Source organism: Pseudophryne corroboree, chromosome 11 (assembly GCF_028390025.1).
Source record: "Pseudophryne corroboree isolate aPseCor3 chromosome 11, aPseCor3.hap2, whole genome shotgun sequence".
Lineage (NCBI taxonomy): Eukaryota > Metazoa > Chordata > Amphibia > Anura > Myobatrachidae > Pseudophryne > Pseudophryne corroboree.
In genome coordinates this window covers 201457234-201472899 of record NC_086454.1, presented here as the reverse complement: position 1 = coordinate 201472899, position 15666 = coordinate 201457234, and the positions used below count along the sequence as shown (strand labels likewise).

General features: G+C 43.7%; 1 protein-coding gene and 1 long non-coding RNA gene across 19 annotated transcripts in view; one reads left to right on the top strand and one right to left on the bottom strand.

Moving 5' to 3' along the window:
- The window catches only part of LOC134969331 (uncharacterized), a 76653-nt gene extending 69244 nt beyond the window's left edge, over positions 1-7409 (top strand). Inside the window, exon 2 of the long non-coding RNA XR_010189448.1 lies at positions 6786-7409. This is a non-coding gene — a long non-coding RNA (uncharacterized LOC134969331). The remainder of the gene's footprint in view (positions 1-6785) is intronic.
- The window catches only part of NRXN2 (neurexin 2), a 1320144-nt gene that overhangs the window by 710369 nt on the left and 594109 nt on the right, over positions 1-15666 (bottom strand). For all 18 annotated transcript variants that reach the window (XM_063945216.1, XM_063945229.1, XM_063945225.1 and 15 more), the window contains one exon: positions 6775-7162. In XM_063945216.1, coding sequence (XP_063801286.1) covers positions 6775-7162 — 388 coding nt within the window. The remainder of the gene's footprint in view (positions 1-6774; positions 7163-15666) is intronic.

Below are 15666 nucleotides of genomic sequence, written 5' to 3'. Positions count from 1 at the left end.
TTTATAGAGGTGTTTTTGCTGCCCAGGGCGCCCCCCTCCCCTCGCGCCCTGCACCCTGCAGTAGCAACAAGTGTTGACCACCTTGCGCACCCTCTTGGTAACCGGGTAAAACGGGGTTAACAGATATAAATAACCTCAATGTTCCACTCTCCCCTTTTTCTACTGGGATATCTTAGTGTTGTAGTCCAAATGCAATTTCAACGAACGGACTCCAACATCAGATGTCCAATTTCTTGATCTTTGAATTTCTCCTTTCTCCAAATGGGAAACCAATTTCATGTGGACCACAAAAATAGAAAAGAAAGGAGAATATAGAGTAGTATTGTTTTTATTCTTATCTGGAAGAATAAAGACCAAGGGTTTCCACAGGTGTGGACTCTGCAATATGTGCAGACACCACACCACACAAGCTAGTAAAGTGGAAGAGGTACAATCGAAATCTACAGGTAAAATGTACCGCATTCTTGATTTTATAACATGCAACACAAAGAATTGCATTTATTTGGTAGAGTGCAGTTGTGGGCTGCAATACATAGGGTGCACATCCAGATCTTTAAAAGAGCGGTGGGCAGAACACCTGCGAAATATCAAAAAAGGTTATCCTAATCATTCAGTATCGAACCATTTTAAAGAAATACATTCCTGTGATCATAGATCTCTAAAAAAAGTAATAGGGATCAAAACAGTGAGTAATCATTGGAGGAAACAAAATATAGAGGAAGCATTAGCACAAGCGGAAATGAAATGTATTTTTGATATGGGGACTTTAGCTCCTAAAGGTTTAAATTTAGAATTTGAGCTCAAGTGGTTTTTATAATATTCCACTTGAATTTGAAGACTTTGCTTTAAGTGTTTTAAATTAATTTATATTTAAATCTGGTTGGAATAACATGTTTTAAATTAGGGATACACCCTTTTATTGATTCTGAGAATGTCCGGTGTAGAGTATATTTAATATGCACAAATTTAATATGCACTGTTGTTACATGCACTGATATTTAATATGTACCAATGTTTTATATATGTTTTTGGTCTTTGTATTTGGATGTCTTGTTGCCCCACTTATGATCCCGTGGTAGGTGGATTGAATAGGGATTACATTATCTCTTATAAGATGGAACACGGAAATGTGGGTTTTAAATGAACCTCTTCTTTCACAATGAGCCGCTATGAGAATAGACGGCTACAGGAAGCGGCGTGCGTTCCACGGGTTTGGAACGCATGCCGGAATGAAAGAGTCTACATAGAAGAGGAAGCGGCGTGCGTTTCAAGATATGGAACGCACGCCGGGAGAAAAGTCTGAGGGCGGAAGCGGAAGTGGCGTGCGTTCCAGGGTTTGGAACGCACGCCGCAAATCAGATTTAACGGCACTGTTCAATGTTTATTTTAGTTTCCAAATCTTAATTGAGACCTTTCATAAATTCCCTGCACCGCTAAAGTAATAAGGGAAGAAGGTAAATAGAAAATCAGACAGCACAGACACCGTTTAGGCTGTGTGCAGTAACAACCAATCAGATCACTCTGGGGGGCATAAAAACCCAGAGCAGTATAGTCCACCTCACACCTTGAAAAAGGCTCCCTAGAGAGCAGAAACGCGTTGTTGATCTGATTGGGGAGACTGCATTGAGCCGATATTTGATCTCCTGGATACTGCAGATCCTGAGACTGATACAGCACCTGGAAAGATCGAGGGGATCCTTGGTACATCAATATGCTGTTTAGGGTGGATATTTCATGACACCCCACGAAATCCGGTACGCATTCTAGCCTAGTCTGTGGTGGATTGCTGTATATGAAATTCAGTTTTATTATCTTAAATTCTTTGTGGGAAGCACTTTTTATATATATACTAGGTGCTTCAGCGCGCCCTACGGGCGCTCTTCACACCGTCGCGAGGGGCTACGCCCCCTTAACCCTTGCATGCCTTTCTGGGGTTTAATATTTGTATTATATGGAGTATTACCTGCATTCCTTTGTTAGTGGTTAAATATTGCACAATGAAAGGGCGTGCGATGGTGAAGGAGGCACAGCCCCTTGCGATGGCGTGAACAGCACCTGCAGGGCACGATGTACAGAATGTAGCGGGTGCGGGGGGGACTGCGGATGGTGTCTGTAGATGCTGCGGGTGGAGGGGAGGCAGAAGTGGGGGTGGGGCCCGGATGGGGAAGGTTCGGGAGGTGCTGCGCGTGGGGGAGGGGCAGAGGAGTGGGGGATGCAGATGGGGGAGGGGTCCGGAGGCACTGCAGGTGGGGGAGGGGCAGGGGTGCCACGGGTGGGAGAGGGGCAGGTGTGGGGATGTTGTGGATGGATGAAGGGTTCCGGAGGTGCTGTGGGATGGGAAGGGACGGGAGTGCCGGTGGTGGGGTAGGGGACCGCAGGCACCATGGGTAGGGTAGGGGCAGGTACGGGTGTTGCGGCGGATGGGAAAGGAGGTCCGGAGGTGCTGCAGGTGGTGGAGGGGCAGGTGCGGGGGTGCCATTGGTGGGGGAGGGGTTGGTGAGGGGGGGACCGCTGATGGAGGAGGGTGTTTGCAGATGCTGCGGGTGGAGGGGGGCAGGTGTGGGGGGAGACATATAAGGGGGGTGAATGGTGGAAGGGGCCTGGAGGTGCTGTGGGTGGTGAAGGGGTGGAGGAGTGGGAGCCACGGGTGGTGTAGGGGGTCTGGAGGCACAGCATGTGGGGGAGGGGTGGAGTGCCGCATGTGGTGGAGGGGAAGGTGCGGAGGTGTGGTGAATTGGGGAGAGGTCTGGAGGCGCTGCGGGTACTGTACATGCCATAAAAGGTAGTTGGAGGGTATGCAGTAACAGGGCCAGGACAGAGGTGACAGGGTCAGTACAGGGGTGACGGTGCCAGGACAGGGGTGACGGGGCCAGGACAGGGGTGACGGGGCCAGGACAGAAATGATAGGGACAGGATAGGGGTGACAGGGCCAGGGTAGGGGCGGCAGGACCAGGACAGGGGTGACGGGGCCAGTATAGGGTTGACAGGGCAAGCACAGGGGTGACAGGGCCAGGATAGGGGTAACAGGGCCAGCATAAGGGTGACAGGGCCAGGATAAGGGTGAAAGGGCCAGGATAAGGGTGAAAGGGCCAGGATAAGGGTGGCAGGGCAAGGCCAGGGGTGACAGGGACATGACAGAACACAGGGCATGGGAGAGATTGGTATTAGGGACAAAACAGTGGTGACAGACAGATGTGTCTTACCGGAGTCACTGCTGCTGGCTGCTGCTGTTCCACTCCAACCTGTTGGGATCTGCTGCTGCTGGAGACTTGGCATGGCTGACTCTCTCAGGCTGGAGTTCTGCTTCTTCTGCCCGTCCGCATCCCTCCCCCCCTCCTCAGTCACACACCGCAGACCTCGCACAGCTGCCGGGCACTGTGGTAAGGTGAGACTGGAAATGACTGGTTAGCCCCCAGGAGATGCTGCGGCTGGAGGGAGGAGGGGGTCATAGCATGCACGTGGCGCGGACCTCACGGCTTCCGGGCACTGTGGTAAGGGGAGACTGGGAGTGACTGGTTAGCTCCCAGGAGACGCTGCGGCTGGAGGGAGGAGTGGGTCAGAGCCTGCAAGCAGCTCGGATTTCTGCAGCGCTACCCGCCAGCTAAAGTGTGTGAATGAGCTGGGCGCACTCCACTGCGGGTGGCAGCGCTGCAGCTAGCGGTGGGGTTGCCGGGGCTGGAGATAACAGAGGCAGTATGGAACCTGCACAGGTGCCACACTAAACTGCAGCTAAGAAGCGTGGAGTGTGCCAGAAAGTGATGCTCCTCCGCACCAGAGAGACCCTGCTGAGTATGCCGATGTGGGGGGTCAAGCACACAGTGAGCCGGTGCCCGTCTGTCTGTATGACATACCCCTCACACACCCCCATACCTTCCAAATGTCCCGATTTTCGAGGGACAGTCCCATTTTTTGGGGTCTGTCCCGCTGTCCCACCCGCAGGTCGCAGTGTCCGGCGGTGGGGGGGGGGGGGGGCAGTTGGAAAGCTCCTGTACTCGCTGTTCTGCTTAGCAGAGCAGCGGTGAATAGTGGAGACAGAGGGAGAGGGGGCATCAGGGGGTACGGATTAATGGGGGGGTTCCAGCAGCAGAGCCGGATTAAGGTGGGGGGGGGGGGCAGGGGATACGTACCGTTGGCCCCACAGTTTTAGGGGGCCCCCCGGCTGGAGTAGCTCTGTCCCAGCTCAGAAGCTCCCCCGTCCTGCCAGCAACAACGGCAGCATTGTGCTACAGTCAGCACACGCTGCTGCATATTGGCAGGTCTGTGGTGTTGCAGGGAGGCAGCAGTCTCCCTGCTTTCTTCTCCCTGTGCGGGTGTGTAGGGGGGAGCGACCACCTCCTCTGGATTTAGCCCTAGCTGAGGGGCCAAAATCCCATTAAAAAAATAAAAATAAAAATCGGAATTTGCATAAGGGGGCGTGGCCGCGCGGTCCGCGATTAGGCCACGCCCCCAACCCACAGCAGGCACAGCAATGAGATAGGGCTCCCCTGTCTCAAGTGCCCTGGGCCCCCCGGACTCATGATCTGCCCCTGGGAGCATGCCAGCAGCTCACAGAGCGCTGGGCAAGCCCCCTCACTGACGAAAACGGGGACCCTCCCGTGAAGCCACGCCCCCTTTTGCCGAGTGTGTTTCCCTCCTTCTGCCTGGAGAAAGCTCCTGCAGAAAGCTGGGAGGTATGCACCCCTGCCTGTGACATGCCCAATGCCCATGCTATCTGCTTCTGCTCCTAGTCTCCTGTAGATTTGGCCAGATCTCTGTGACTCATTTGAATAACTCCGCCCACTGTTGTGACTCCGCCCAGCGTTAGCAAATGAATCACAAGGTCACAGAATAGGGCTATTATATAGGAGATACATTTTTAAAAAAAAATTTGAATAAAAACAATACTACTCTATATTCTCCTTTCTTTTCTATTTTTGTGGTCCACATGAAATTGGTTTCCCATTTGGAGAAAGGAGAAATTCAAAGATCAAGAAATTGGACATCTGATGTTGGAGTCCGTTCGTTGAAATTGCATTTGGACTACAACACTAAGATATCCCAGTAGAAAAAGGGGAGAGTGGAACATTGAGGTTATTTATATCTGTTAACCCCGTTTTACCCGGTTACCAAGAGGGTGCGCAAGGTGGTCAACACTTGTTGCTATTGTCTTGAACGTTTTTTGGGTGAGTGGGATCACCTGGACCACTACTGCTGCACTTTTGAGTTGGGGCGCTGTTTTTTTACAAACTTGTATTCTACTGCACCCTGCAGTGCCTGTGTGTGTGGGCAGCAATGGCGCGCTGCGCTCCCGCCAGCCGCGCTGTACCTCAGCCGTCACTTTTCTTGATAGAAGATCTGTCTTCTTCTACTCACCTGTCTTCTGACTTCTGGTTCTGTGAGGGGGGTGATGGCGTGCTGTGGGAGTGAGCATCTAGGCACGGCTAGCGTTCAGTACCCTTCAGGAGCTAATGGTGTACTGTCAGCCAGAAGCAGAGCCATGAAACTCTTCAGGAAGTTGGTTCCTACTTTAGCCCCCTCAGTCCCACGAAGCAGGGAGTCTGTTGCCAGCAGTTCTCCCTGAAAATAACAAACCTAACATAAGTCTTTTCAGAGAAACTCAGTAGAGCTCCTCAGAGTGCATCCAGTCGACCTGGGCACATTTCTAAAACTGAGGTCTGGAGGAGGGGCATAGAGGGAGGAGCCAGTTCACACCCAATGAAAAGTCTTTAGAGTGCCCATGTCTCCTGCGGATCCCGCCTATACCCCATGGTCTTGATGTCGTCCCTAGCATCCTCTAGGACGTATGAGAAAAGAATTATATACTTTTTGAATTTGGACAGTCTGCTATTCCTCACCATAATATTCTGACTCCTTACATACTCAGATCTATAGCGTACATTAGTATGTATGGTATATGTGGGCCACAGCTACTTGTGTGTACAGTACAGCATGTCACTTTACATCCCAATAGAGATTGAATCCTTTTCTAAAGTTTCATGTAAATACTGAGATAAATGTAGAAATACAAATACTTATATTGCGCTAATAAGCAATATTTAAATGACGTAATGAAGTATATATAATACTGCTAGAAGGGTTTATATAGACTTTTCCCCAAAGATGGTCTTTTGCCAGAAAAGACAAAACAATATTTACAAAATGTTGGTCTTAGGGAGCGGCAAAGTTGAAATGGGGTCTAATTACCCTTTTCTTTTAGAGATGAAATTTTAGTCTAAACTTTTTTGAGATGATATGATTGAGAATAATTCCTCCTATTGGGTCTATAATGAGATCCTGATATCTGAGATGATTAATACACAGTTTATTTCTAGAAACAAACTTAAAATACAAATAATAAAACACAATTAATACAAGTGTGTTTTAAACACACTTGAAGCACAAGTAATACAATGTTTAATTCTAAAAAAACACTTAAAACCCAGTTAAAAACTTATTTTCTCACACATATACACAAATAGCATGGCCACAATTATTTGTGTATATGTGTGAGAAAAAAACGTTTTTAATTGTGTTTGACATATATTTTTTTAGAATTAAATCATGTATTAAGGAATCAGAAATTTACTCATTTTGATATCCTTGGGTGATCTCAGGTATGAGGGACTCATTTTAGACCCAATAGGAGGAATTATTTTCACAGAGATAAATATGTCTACTTTATTCTTGCAAATGCTACATATTTTTTGCAATTTTATCATATGAAATAGTAATGTAAACTCTACGAAACAGATACCCGTACCATAAATATTTATGAAAATCTATTTTTTCACTCACCCCTTCACAAGTTCCACAGCGATGAAGTCTGGCCCCTGACCTCCATTGTAGAGTAAGAGACCATCAGGATGTCGTCCCCGGAACATGAAGAGAAGATGCATAGAGGCATAGGCTTGGAGCCGCGGAAGGGCTAGATGAGCTGGCCCTGAACGAAAGACTACAGGATCAGCTAACAGTGGACGAAGACCTCCAGCTCGAGCATTGAGCTCACAACGTCTGCCTAATTCACCATCCTGACATAAGTCAAGATATGGGGCACCATTATAGCGCAAAGCTGTCAGGTGACCCAAGAAGTTTGAGGGTGGAGCTGAAAGGAAACGACGCTCCGTCATTATCCCAGTTTCCAGATGGTGAAGCTCCAGTCGGGTGTGGTCACCAGCCATATGACCTTGAGAAGAAAGAATGAAAACAGAAAATCTCATAAGTAAACAAGAACTAAAAAGAATATAAAACAATCTCTGTTTTCATGTGAGATTGTATAAAATATGGCTGTACACTGCAGTAACAGTTTGCTTTAATATTATTTGCTGTCATTTATGTTATGTTATTTATCATCTTTATGGAATATCTACATTTTATTTATTAACTTACACTGTATACATCTAATTACTCATTAAAGTAATTATTGTACTGTAGTTATATCTTACATTCTAGCTATCTCGCTCTAGTATAAAATATCCCTTCTCCCATGCCTTCCATTCTTTGATATACTTCTGTATGTACAGTAAGATCACCTCATTCCTATTTTCATTTATATCCTTATTTAAAGTACAACCTATACTTAAATTGTCATTGTCTATTTCTGCATCGTTATCCAATTTTTTTTCCTTTTTTATATTAATTCCATGTATTTTATTTTTTTTGTACAATCTGTATTTATTGAAACAAATTCAGCATTACATACAAAAGGTCATAAGAGATCCATAATAGAATGTATTCAAATAAGTGACAAAAAAAGATACAATAAGTGGCAATCAGAGTGAGCATCAGTGTATAATTACATACATCCCATCATAGAAAGAAAAAAAAAAAACATTCAGAGAATTGCTTAAGGTTAACAATAACAAAAAGAAAAAGGAACAGAAGAATAAGGACTGAGGGGGAAAAAAGGGAAAGAAATATAGATAAGAGAGAAGAGAAAGGTATCTGTGAGAGTCAAGGGGCGGAATTCAATTGTTTTGCGCACCCAATCTCCCATCTAAAGTGATGGGAGATCGCGAGGCTCAATTCAATTGTTGTTGTTTTTTGCGCTGATCATGCACATTAGTGTTGGGTTTAGCTGAATAAAGCAGCTAAACCCACCACAGAGCTGGACGTGATCGCAAAAAGTGCCGCTTGGGCACCCAAAAAGGTAACTTTTCACACATTTCAGTTCACCACCCCCAGGGGGTGTGAGCTGAAATGCAGACATCAGCAGCCATCGCACCCTAACGGAGCTACAATTGAATAGCTCCTTTTGAACGCCATCTAGTGACTTCCGGTAGACAAACATCTGAAGTGTCATAGTGGAAGGAGATCCAACATGTACACTATGTTCAGCTAATTCCTTAAAGGTTAACCAGCTGTGCCAAACAGATGCTGAAGTAGAGAGTTTTTATTTGTTTATAGCGGTATGTCCATGAAGTTAAACAACCAGAACTCAACCATATCAGGTAGAGGGAGTCCAGTGATCATACCTGTCCCTTTACAGAAATCCGCTAAGATTGGACAGGTCCACCATATATGGAGTGGAGTACAAATTTCCTGGTCACATCATCTGCATCAGGTAGACCTGGTAATAGCTTGTGGATTTGCATCAGGCACCTATACCACCTAGCTTTGAGTTTATATTGAGTTGCTAGTACTTGGAGCAAAGAAGAGCTAGCAAAAGTTTAACAAAATGTGTGGGTCCCTCTGCCAGGTCAACACACATAAAGGTAACTAAGAGTGAGCACTTTCGAAGCACACCTGATATAAATTAGAGACTAAATGGGGTTGGGGTCATCCTGTTATAAGGGAGGGCACATAGTGTCGGTCCTGGAGCTAGAACCAGAAGGAAAGAGATGGAAGGTGATCTTCTCTTTGAAGATCCATGAAGGGCCACAGCCCACTTTCAGAGACCAGGTGAAATATACATGAAACACCCACAGAAGACCAACAAATTAGTTCAGGAGCTGAGAAACCCAGAAGGAAATCAGGATAAATCTAGCAAGGGCGTAAACAATGAAGTGGGCTAAATAAAGGAGGTTGTCTAAATTTCTTCCAACTTTGGAGTGTTGGCCACAACGTGGGGTGCTTTAGACCAGGACATTTAGTTGTCCAAGGGAGAACATGTGATGGTACAGTGATTGCATGATTCACAATTATCAGCCATTGCTTCGAAACAGGTAGTCTGGACATCTCAATAATCCTAGTTAAATGGGCTGAGTAGTAATATGTAAGAAATTGAGGTAACTGAAGGCTCCCTCTAGAGCGACTTTGAGTCAGTGTAGCATGTGAGATTTGAGGTCTATCAGACTCCCATACAAAACTTCCCACTAGGCCTTGTAACTCCCTGTATAAGGGCATAGAAATATCAATAGGCAAGGATTGCAATAGGTACAATCTCAATAGTGACCATTTTGGAAAATCTTTTGTGAGAGTAAGAGAGGAGAATTGAGCCGGAATAGATTTGTATTAAGAGGAGATAGGAGGACACCCACATTTTTTTTAGTTGGGAAGGATGCCAAATAAAGGGATTTTTTTATTCTTTTGAGACCAGCCACCACAAATCCAGTAGTCAAAATGTTCATGGCCACAGATTTAGAATAGTTTATCTTAAAGTTAGAAACTTCACTAAATCTATAAAACTTATGCTTGAGGGCAGGGAGAGAGGTCACTGGTGCAGATATAGTAGCAAGCAGATCACCAGCAAACAAGGCCAATTTGTTTTCAATTCCATTTATTTTATTTCTTTTATATTTTTTATAATTTTATTGTATCTTTATATTTTACTGTTTCAATTCACTCTGCTACTGCAGCTTGTTTTCTATTCTTCTGGCTTTTTTGTTCTTTTTCATTTCCACATTTGAATCCTCTCTTTGGGGGTAATTCAGACGTGATCATAGCTATGCTAAATTTAGCACAGCTACGATCATCCACATTAACATGCGGGGCTAGTCCACCCCGCATGTCAGGGCCGGCCCTACCGCACAAGTACAAAAGCATCGCATAGCGACGATGCTTTTGTACTTGAAGAGTAAATCCCAGCCAGCGCAGCTCCTGCATGCTGGCCAGGAGTTACTCATCGTTGTGATGGTCGCAGCGGCTGCGTGTGACGTCATGTAGCCGCAGCCGCCTGGCAATGCCTGCATTGGCCGGACTGTGCCCACAAAATGGTGGCAAACACAGCCATGCTGCCCCCTCCTGCCTCTGCCTGTCAATCAGGCAAAGGCGATCGCTGGGTTATGACAGCCGTCGGCTGTCTGGCATGTGCTGGCGCCGGCGCGTGCGCACTTCTTACCTGATTGCTGCGCTGAATGGCCGCGTGCGATCAGGTCAGAATTACCCCCTTTTATCCTTTTTTTTTCTTTATGCTGTTTGTCCATCTCTATACATTATTTACACACCAACTTATCTACAGTATTTTACCACCACACTCCTGGTCCACTTCATTGCATTCAAAAACTATGATTGTTAATAACATATACTTCTATTTTTCTTTCATCTTTTATTAGTACTGTTTAATTAATATATTGATATGTTATTTCCTACTTCTCAGATTATGTTATTTCATACCTCAAAATATAATTATGCCTTCTCGCTTATCACCTAAAATACTACTATGATACAAAGTCTAACTGCTGTTTGGTTGTTAGTATTTAAGTTATTGGTTTATGTGACACAGCATTCCAGATATCCAGATGCAGGTCACCCATGCAGCTGCAGGTCACCCATTCAGCTCTCCACTGCTACGGAGACCTACAGTAAGTACTGTATCACTATTTTCTAGTCTTATTAAGTGAATGGCTCCATGTAGCACACCATGTTCCAAACAGAGCCAAGCACATTAGTATTTAGTGTACCTATTACCGTACCTATAAGTAGTTCAAGTAACTTAGAGGTTAAATCCATAGAATATCTAAGTTGTAAATACTTATAATAGATTTTAGGAAGGTACGAAGTGTTTAATATTTTGTTTCAGAGATGCAATTGGTATGGTCATGGCTCAGTTCTTAACCTACAAATTTCACACTTCAAAGTCAAGATGATTAGGCACTTGAGTCTGTGAAGTCCCTATACCGTACACATGGGATTGTCTATTCTGAGTTCATTTAAAGGAACTCTGCTATTATTTCTATGTGTAGATTTCTAGCACTGCATGTTGTAGTGGACTTGTCACTTGTAATGCTTTCCCTGAGTATACATTTTTGTAGAGATGTACTGTAACGTAAGGCATGAGAAGAACATCTATGGGGCACATCCAATTAGTTTACCATGTGGGGAAAGCTTTGGGTTTAGTGCTCGGAGCTATTGAATTATTTAGTGTACTCCGTATGTGGCAAACCCACGGATAACGTGTTGTAACCCATACCTTCTGCTTTAAATGCTGAAATATATTGGTTTCTCCATGCGTAAATACCAGGGGGTGCTTTTATTATTATATCTCCTAATTGAATAGCCAAAGATAAAGGCCCTCATTCCGAGTTGATCGCTCGCAAGGCGATTTTAGCAGAGTTACACACGCTAAGCCGCCGCCTACTGGGAGTGAATCTTAGCTTCTTAAAATTGCGACCGATGTATTCGCAATATTGCGATTACTAACTACTTAGCAGTTTCAGAGTAGCTTCAGACTTACTCTGCCTGTGCGATCAGTTCAGTGCTTGTCGTTCCTGTTTTGACGTCACAAACACACCCAGCGTTCGCCCAGACACTCCCCCGTTTCCCCGGCCACTCCTGCGTTTTTTCCGGAAACGGTAGCGTTTTTTCCCGCACGCCCATAAAACGGCCTGTTTCCGCCCAGTAACACCCATTTCCTGTCAATCACATTACGATCGCCGGAGCGATGAAAAAGCCGTGAGTAAAAATACTATCTCCATTGTAAAATTACTTGGCGCAGTCGCAGTGCGAATATTGCGCATGCGTACTAAGCGGAATTTCACTGCGATGCGATGAAAAATACCGAGCGATCAACTCGGAATGAGGGCCAAAGTAAGAACTAGGAGCGCTAACAGAATCAATTAATGTCATAATAAAAATACAATATATGACAAAAATCCAATAAATTATCCCTCTATGACTATATATATATATATATATATATATATATATATATAAACTCCACAGGTCCTGCACTCACACTGCAATAATCAACTAGACCCGGTGCCTTCACAGTGTTCATTCACATAACCTCCATAGGTGCGGCCCTCAAGGCACATTCAATAAGACAGTCAGCATTTGTAGCAGAACGTTTTAGTTTTATCCAAACTGTCTTCAAGATGTGTGTATGTATATGTATATATATATATATATATATATATATATATATATATACATACCAAAGAACCCGGCACTCACTGGGGGGAATTCCAATTAAGGGCTGCGGTGCCTTCCATAAGTCCTCAGTAGACCCAAATACAAATAGCGATAATGGCGGCACTCCACAGACTTCAGGTAAGTTTAAAACAGCTTCTACTTTATTGCGACGCAATAAAGTACAAGCGGTTTTAAACTTACCTGAAGTCTGTGGAGTGCCGCCATTATCGCTATTTATATATATATATATATATATATATATATATATAAAACGGCCGAAACCCGGGATTGAAAAAATGGCCCCGGGATTGGCCTGCCTACTTAATGATAACACCCAAACGGACAATCGGATCAAAATTTGGATTGCACCTCCAGTGTAAAGAATTTCATAAACTACAAAAATAGTCCTGTCACTTTTTACTGTATCTCTCTCTCTCTCTCTCTCTCTCTCTCTCTCTCTCTCACTCTCACTCACTCACTCACTCACTCACTCACTCACTCACTCATTTTCTCATCACTAATTCTCTTACTTCCCGATATGTTAGGAAGCTGAAATTTAACATAGGTATTCTGCAGGTGGGAAATAAAAAAACTAAATAATTAGAATTTTAATAAACCTCCCCTAAGGGGATGAATGGGGGTTGACATAATGACATCATTACCGATGCGTGGCTTGTGTTTGCTTGAACGTTAACACCCAAACGGACAATCGGATCAAATTTGAATTGCACCTCCAGTGTGTAGAATTTAATAAACTACAAAAATGGCCCTGTCACTTTTTAAAGACTACAAATATTTGTCCTACAAGTTTCATATGTATTTGTCAGTACTGTACATATCTGTTAATTTATACCTGTGGTTGATACAGTATTTTGTTAATGTATATTACAACACCGTAATATGGTGCCCAAAATTGCACACAGTATTCAAGATGAGGCCTCACTAGTGATTTATATAATGGGAGTATAATACTCTCGTCCCTTGCATCAATTCCCCGTTTTATGCATGCTAATATCTTATTAGCCTTCTTTGCTGCACTCCTACTTTGGGTACTGCTGCTTAATTTGTTATCTATGTGAACCCCTAAGTCTTTTTCCAGTACAGAATCCCCTAATATTACCCAATTTAGTATGTAGGTGTTATTTTTGGTCTTGCCCCCACAGTGCATTACCTTACACTTGTCTGTGTTGAATCTCATTCTCCATTTTGCTGCCCATGCTTCCAGTTTAGTTAAGTCATTCTGAAGAGACTCAGCATCCCCCTCCGTATTTATAACCTTACACAATTTGGTATCGTCTGCGAAAATTGATACCATGCTCTCTAGACCTACTGTTAGGTTGTTGATGAAAATGTTGAACAAAAGTGGTCCAAGTACAGACCCTTGTGGCACACCACTTAGTACTTTAGTCCAATTTGAAAATGATCCATTGACCACAACGCGCTGCTCCCTATTATCTAACCAATTACTGACCCAAGTGCATATTGTGCTCCCCAGCCCTATTTCTTGTAGCTTGTAGATAAAACGCATGAGTGGTACAGTGTCGAAAGCTTTGGCAAAGTCTAAAAAGATTATATCCACCTCCTTACCCTGATCCAGGTTTGCACTTACTGTTTCAATAAAGCCAAGTAAGTTGTTCTGACATGATCTGTTCTTCACAAATCCATGTTGGTTCCTTTTAATGACCTTATTTGCTTCAAGGAACTTTTGAATACTGTCCCTTAGAATACCTTCCAATACTTTCCCCACTATAGATGTAAGACTAACTGGTCTATAATTACCTGGTTCAGCTTTGCTCCCCTTTTTAAATATCGGCATTACCTCCACTATACGCCAGTCTTTGGGAACCATACCCGATTTAACCGAATCCATGAAGATCAAAAATAGAGGTCTTGCTAGTTCAGCGTGCAGCTCCATAAGAACCCTCGGGTGAATTCCATCGGGACCAGGAGACTTATTAATCTTTAACTTTTTTAATCGGCCACAGACTACCTCCTCACATAAATAAGCATTTAGCAGTGGGACATTATCTTTGTTGAGATTTTGTGTTAGATCCAGCATTTGTTCCTCTCTGGTAAATACCGTTGAAAAAAACTTGTTTAGTTTGTTTGCTATGTCGTTATCATTTTTGATCAAGACTCCCCTCTTGTCCTTTAAAGGGCCTATACTCTCCTTCCTTAGTCTCTTGCTGTTGATGTACTTAAAAAAAATGTTGGGATTCGTTTTGCTTTCCTTTGCTACTAGTTTTTCAGTTTCTACTTTAGCCGCTCTTATTCCTTTTTTGCATATTTTGCTACAGTCCTTATAGTGCATCCCCCTCAGATTTGTATTTTTTAAATGCTCTTTATTTTTGTCCATTAATTCCTTTATATTTTTGTTAAACCGCATTGGTTTGGGATTTTTATTTCTTTTTTTGCTGCTGGTGGGAATAAATTTACGAGTATTATTAATTAGCAGTGATTTTAATACATCCCATTTCTCTGTAGTATTTTTCCCTTGAAACAGAATTTCCCATTCAATGTCCCTTAACGCTTCCTTCATCATATCAAAGTTGGCTTTGCTAAAGTTTAAAGTCCTAGTTGAGCCAGTATAGGACTGCTTATGAAAACTGATATTGAATGTGACCATATTGTGGTCGCTGTTACCTATGGGCTCTCCTACTTCAATATTTGATACGAATTCCCCATTGTTAGTTAATACCAGGTCTAAGATTGCAACAAACGATGTACTTTCACACAAGGTCTAGCAAAGCTTTTCAGTCGCACTGCTGGCCGCAGAATGATTGACAGGAAGTGGGCGTTTCTGGGTGTCAACTGACTGTTTTCAGGGAGTGTTCGAAAAAATGCAGGCGTGCCAGGAAAAACGCAGGCGTGGCTGGGTGAACGCAGGACATGTTCGTGACGTCAAAACAGGAACTGAACAGTCTGAAGTGATCGCAAGCGCTGAGTAGGTCTGAAACTGCACAAAATTATTTTGTAGCCACGCTGCGATCCTTTCGTTCGCACTTCTGCTAAGCCAAAATACACTCCCAGTGGGAGCCGGCATAGCGTTTGCACGGCTGCTAAAAACTGCTAGCGAGCGAACAACTCGGAATGACCCCCATAGTGCGATATCTTGAACCAAACAGGGAGAGTAATATGCACTCTAGATTTACACCAAGACATATACAATAGTTCATGTTGTTACAACACTTTTCACTTTTCTTACATGTAATCATTATAGAATACACCACACAATATACAGGTATCAGCTTATAATCTAATCATAAGGATATATCTTGTATCAAAAATCTTTTTATAAAATAGCCCTTTTGTTTTCATCCACAGTCACAAATAAGTTCACCGTTTCAAACACATTATTTTTGTCACTTTACTATATTAACACAACACTGATTATCTATA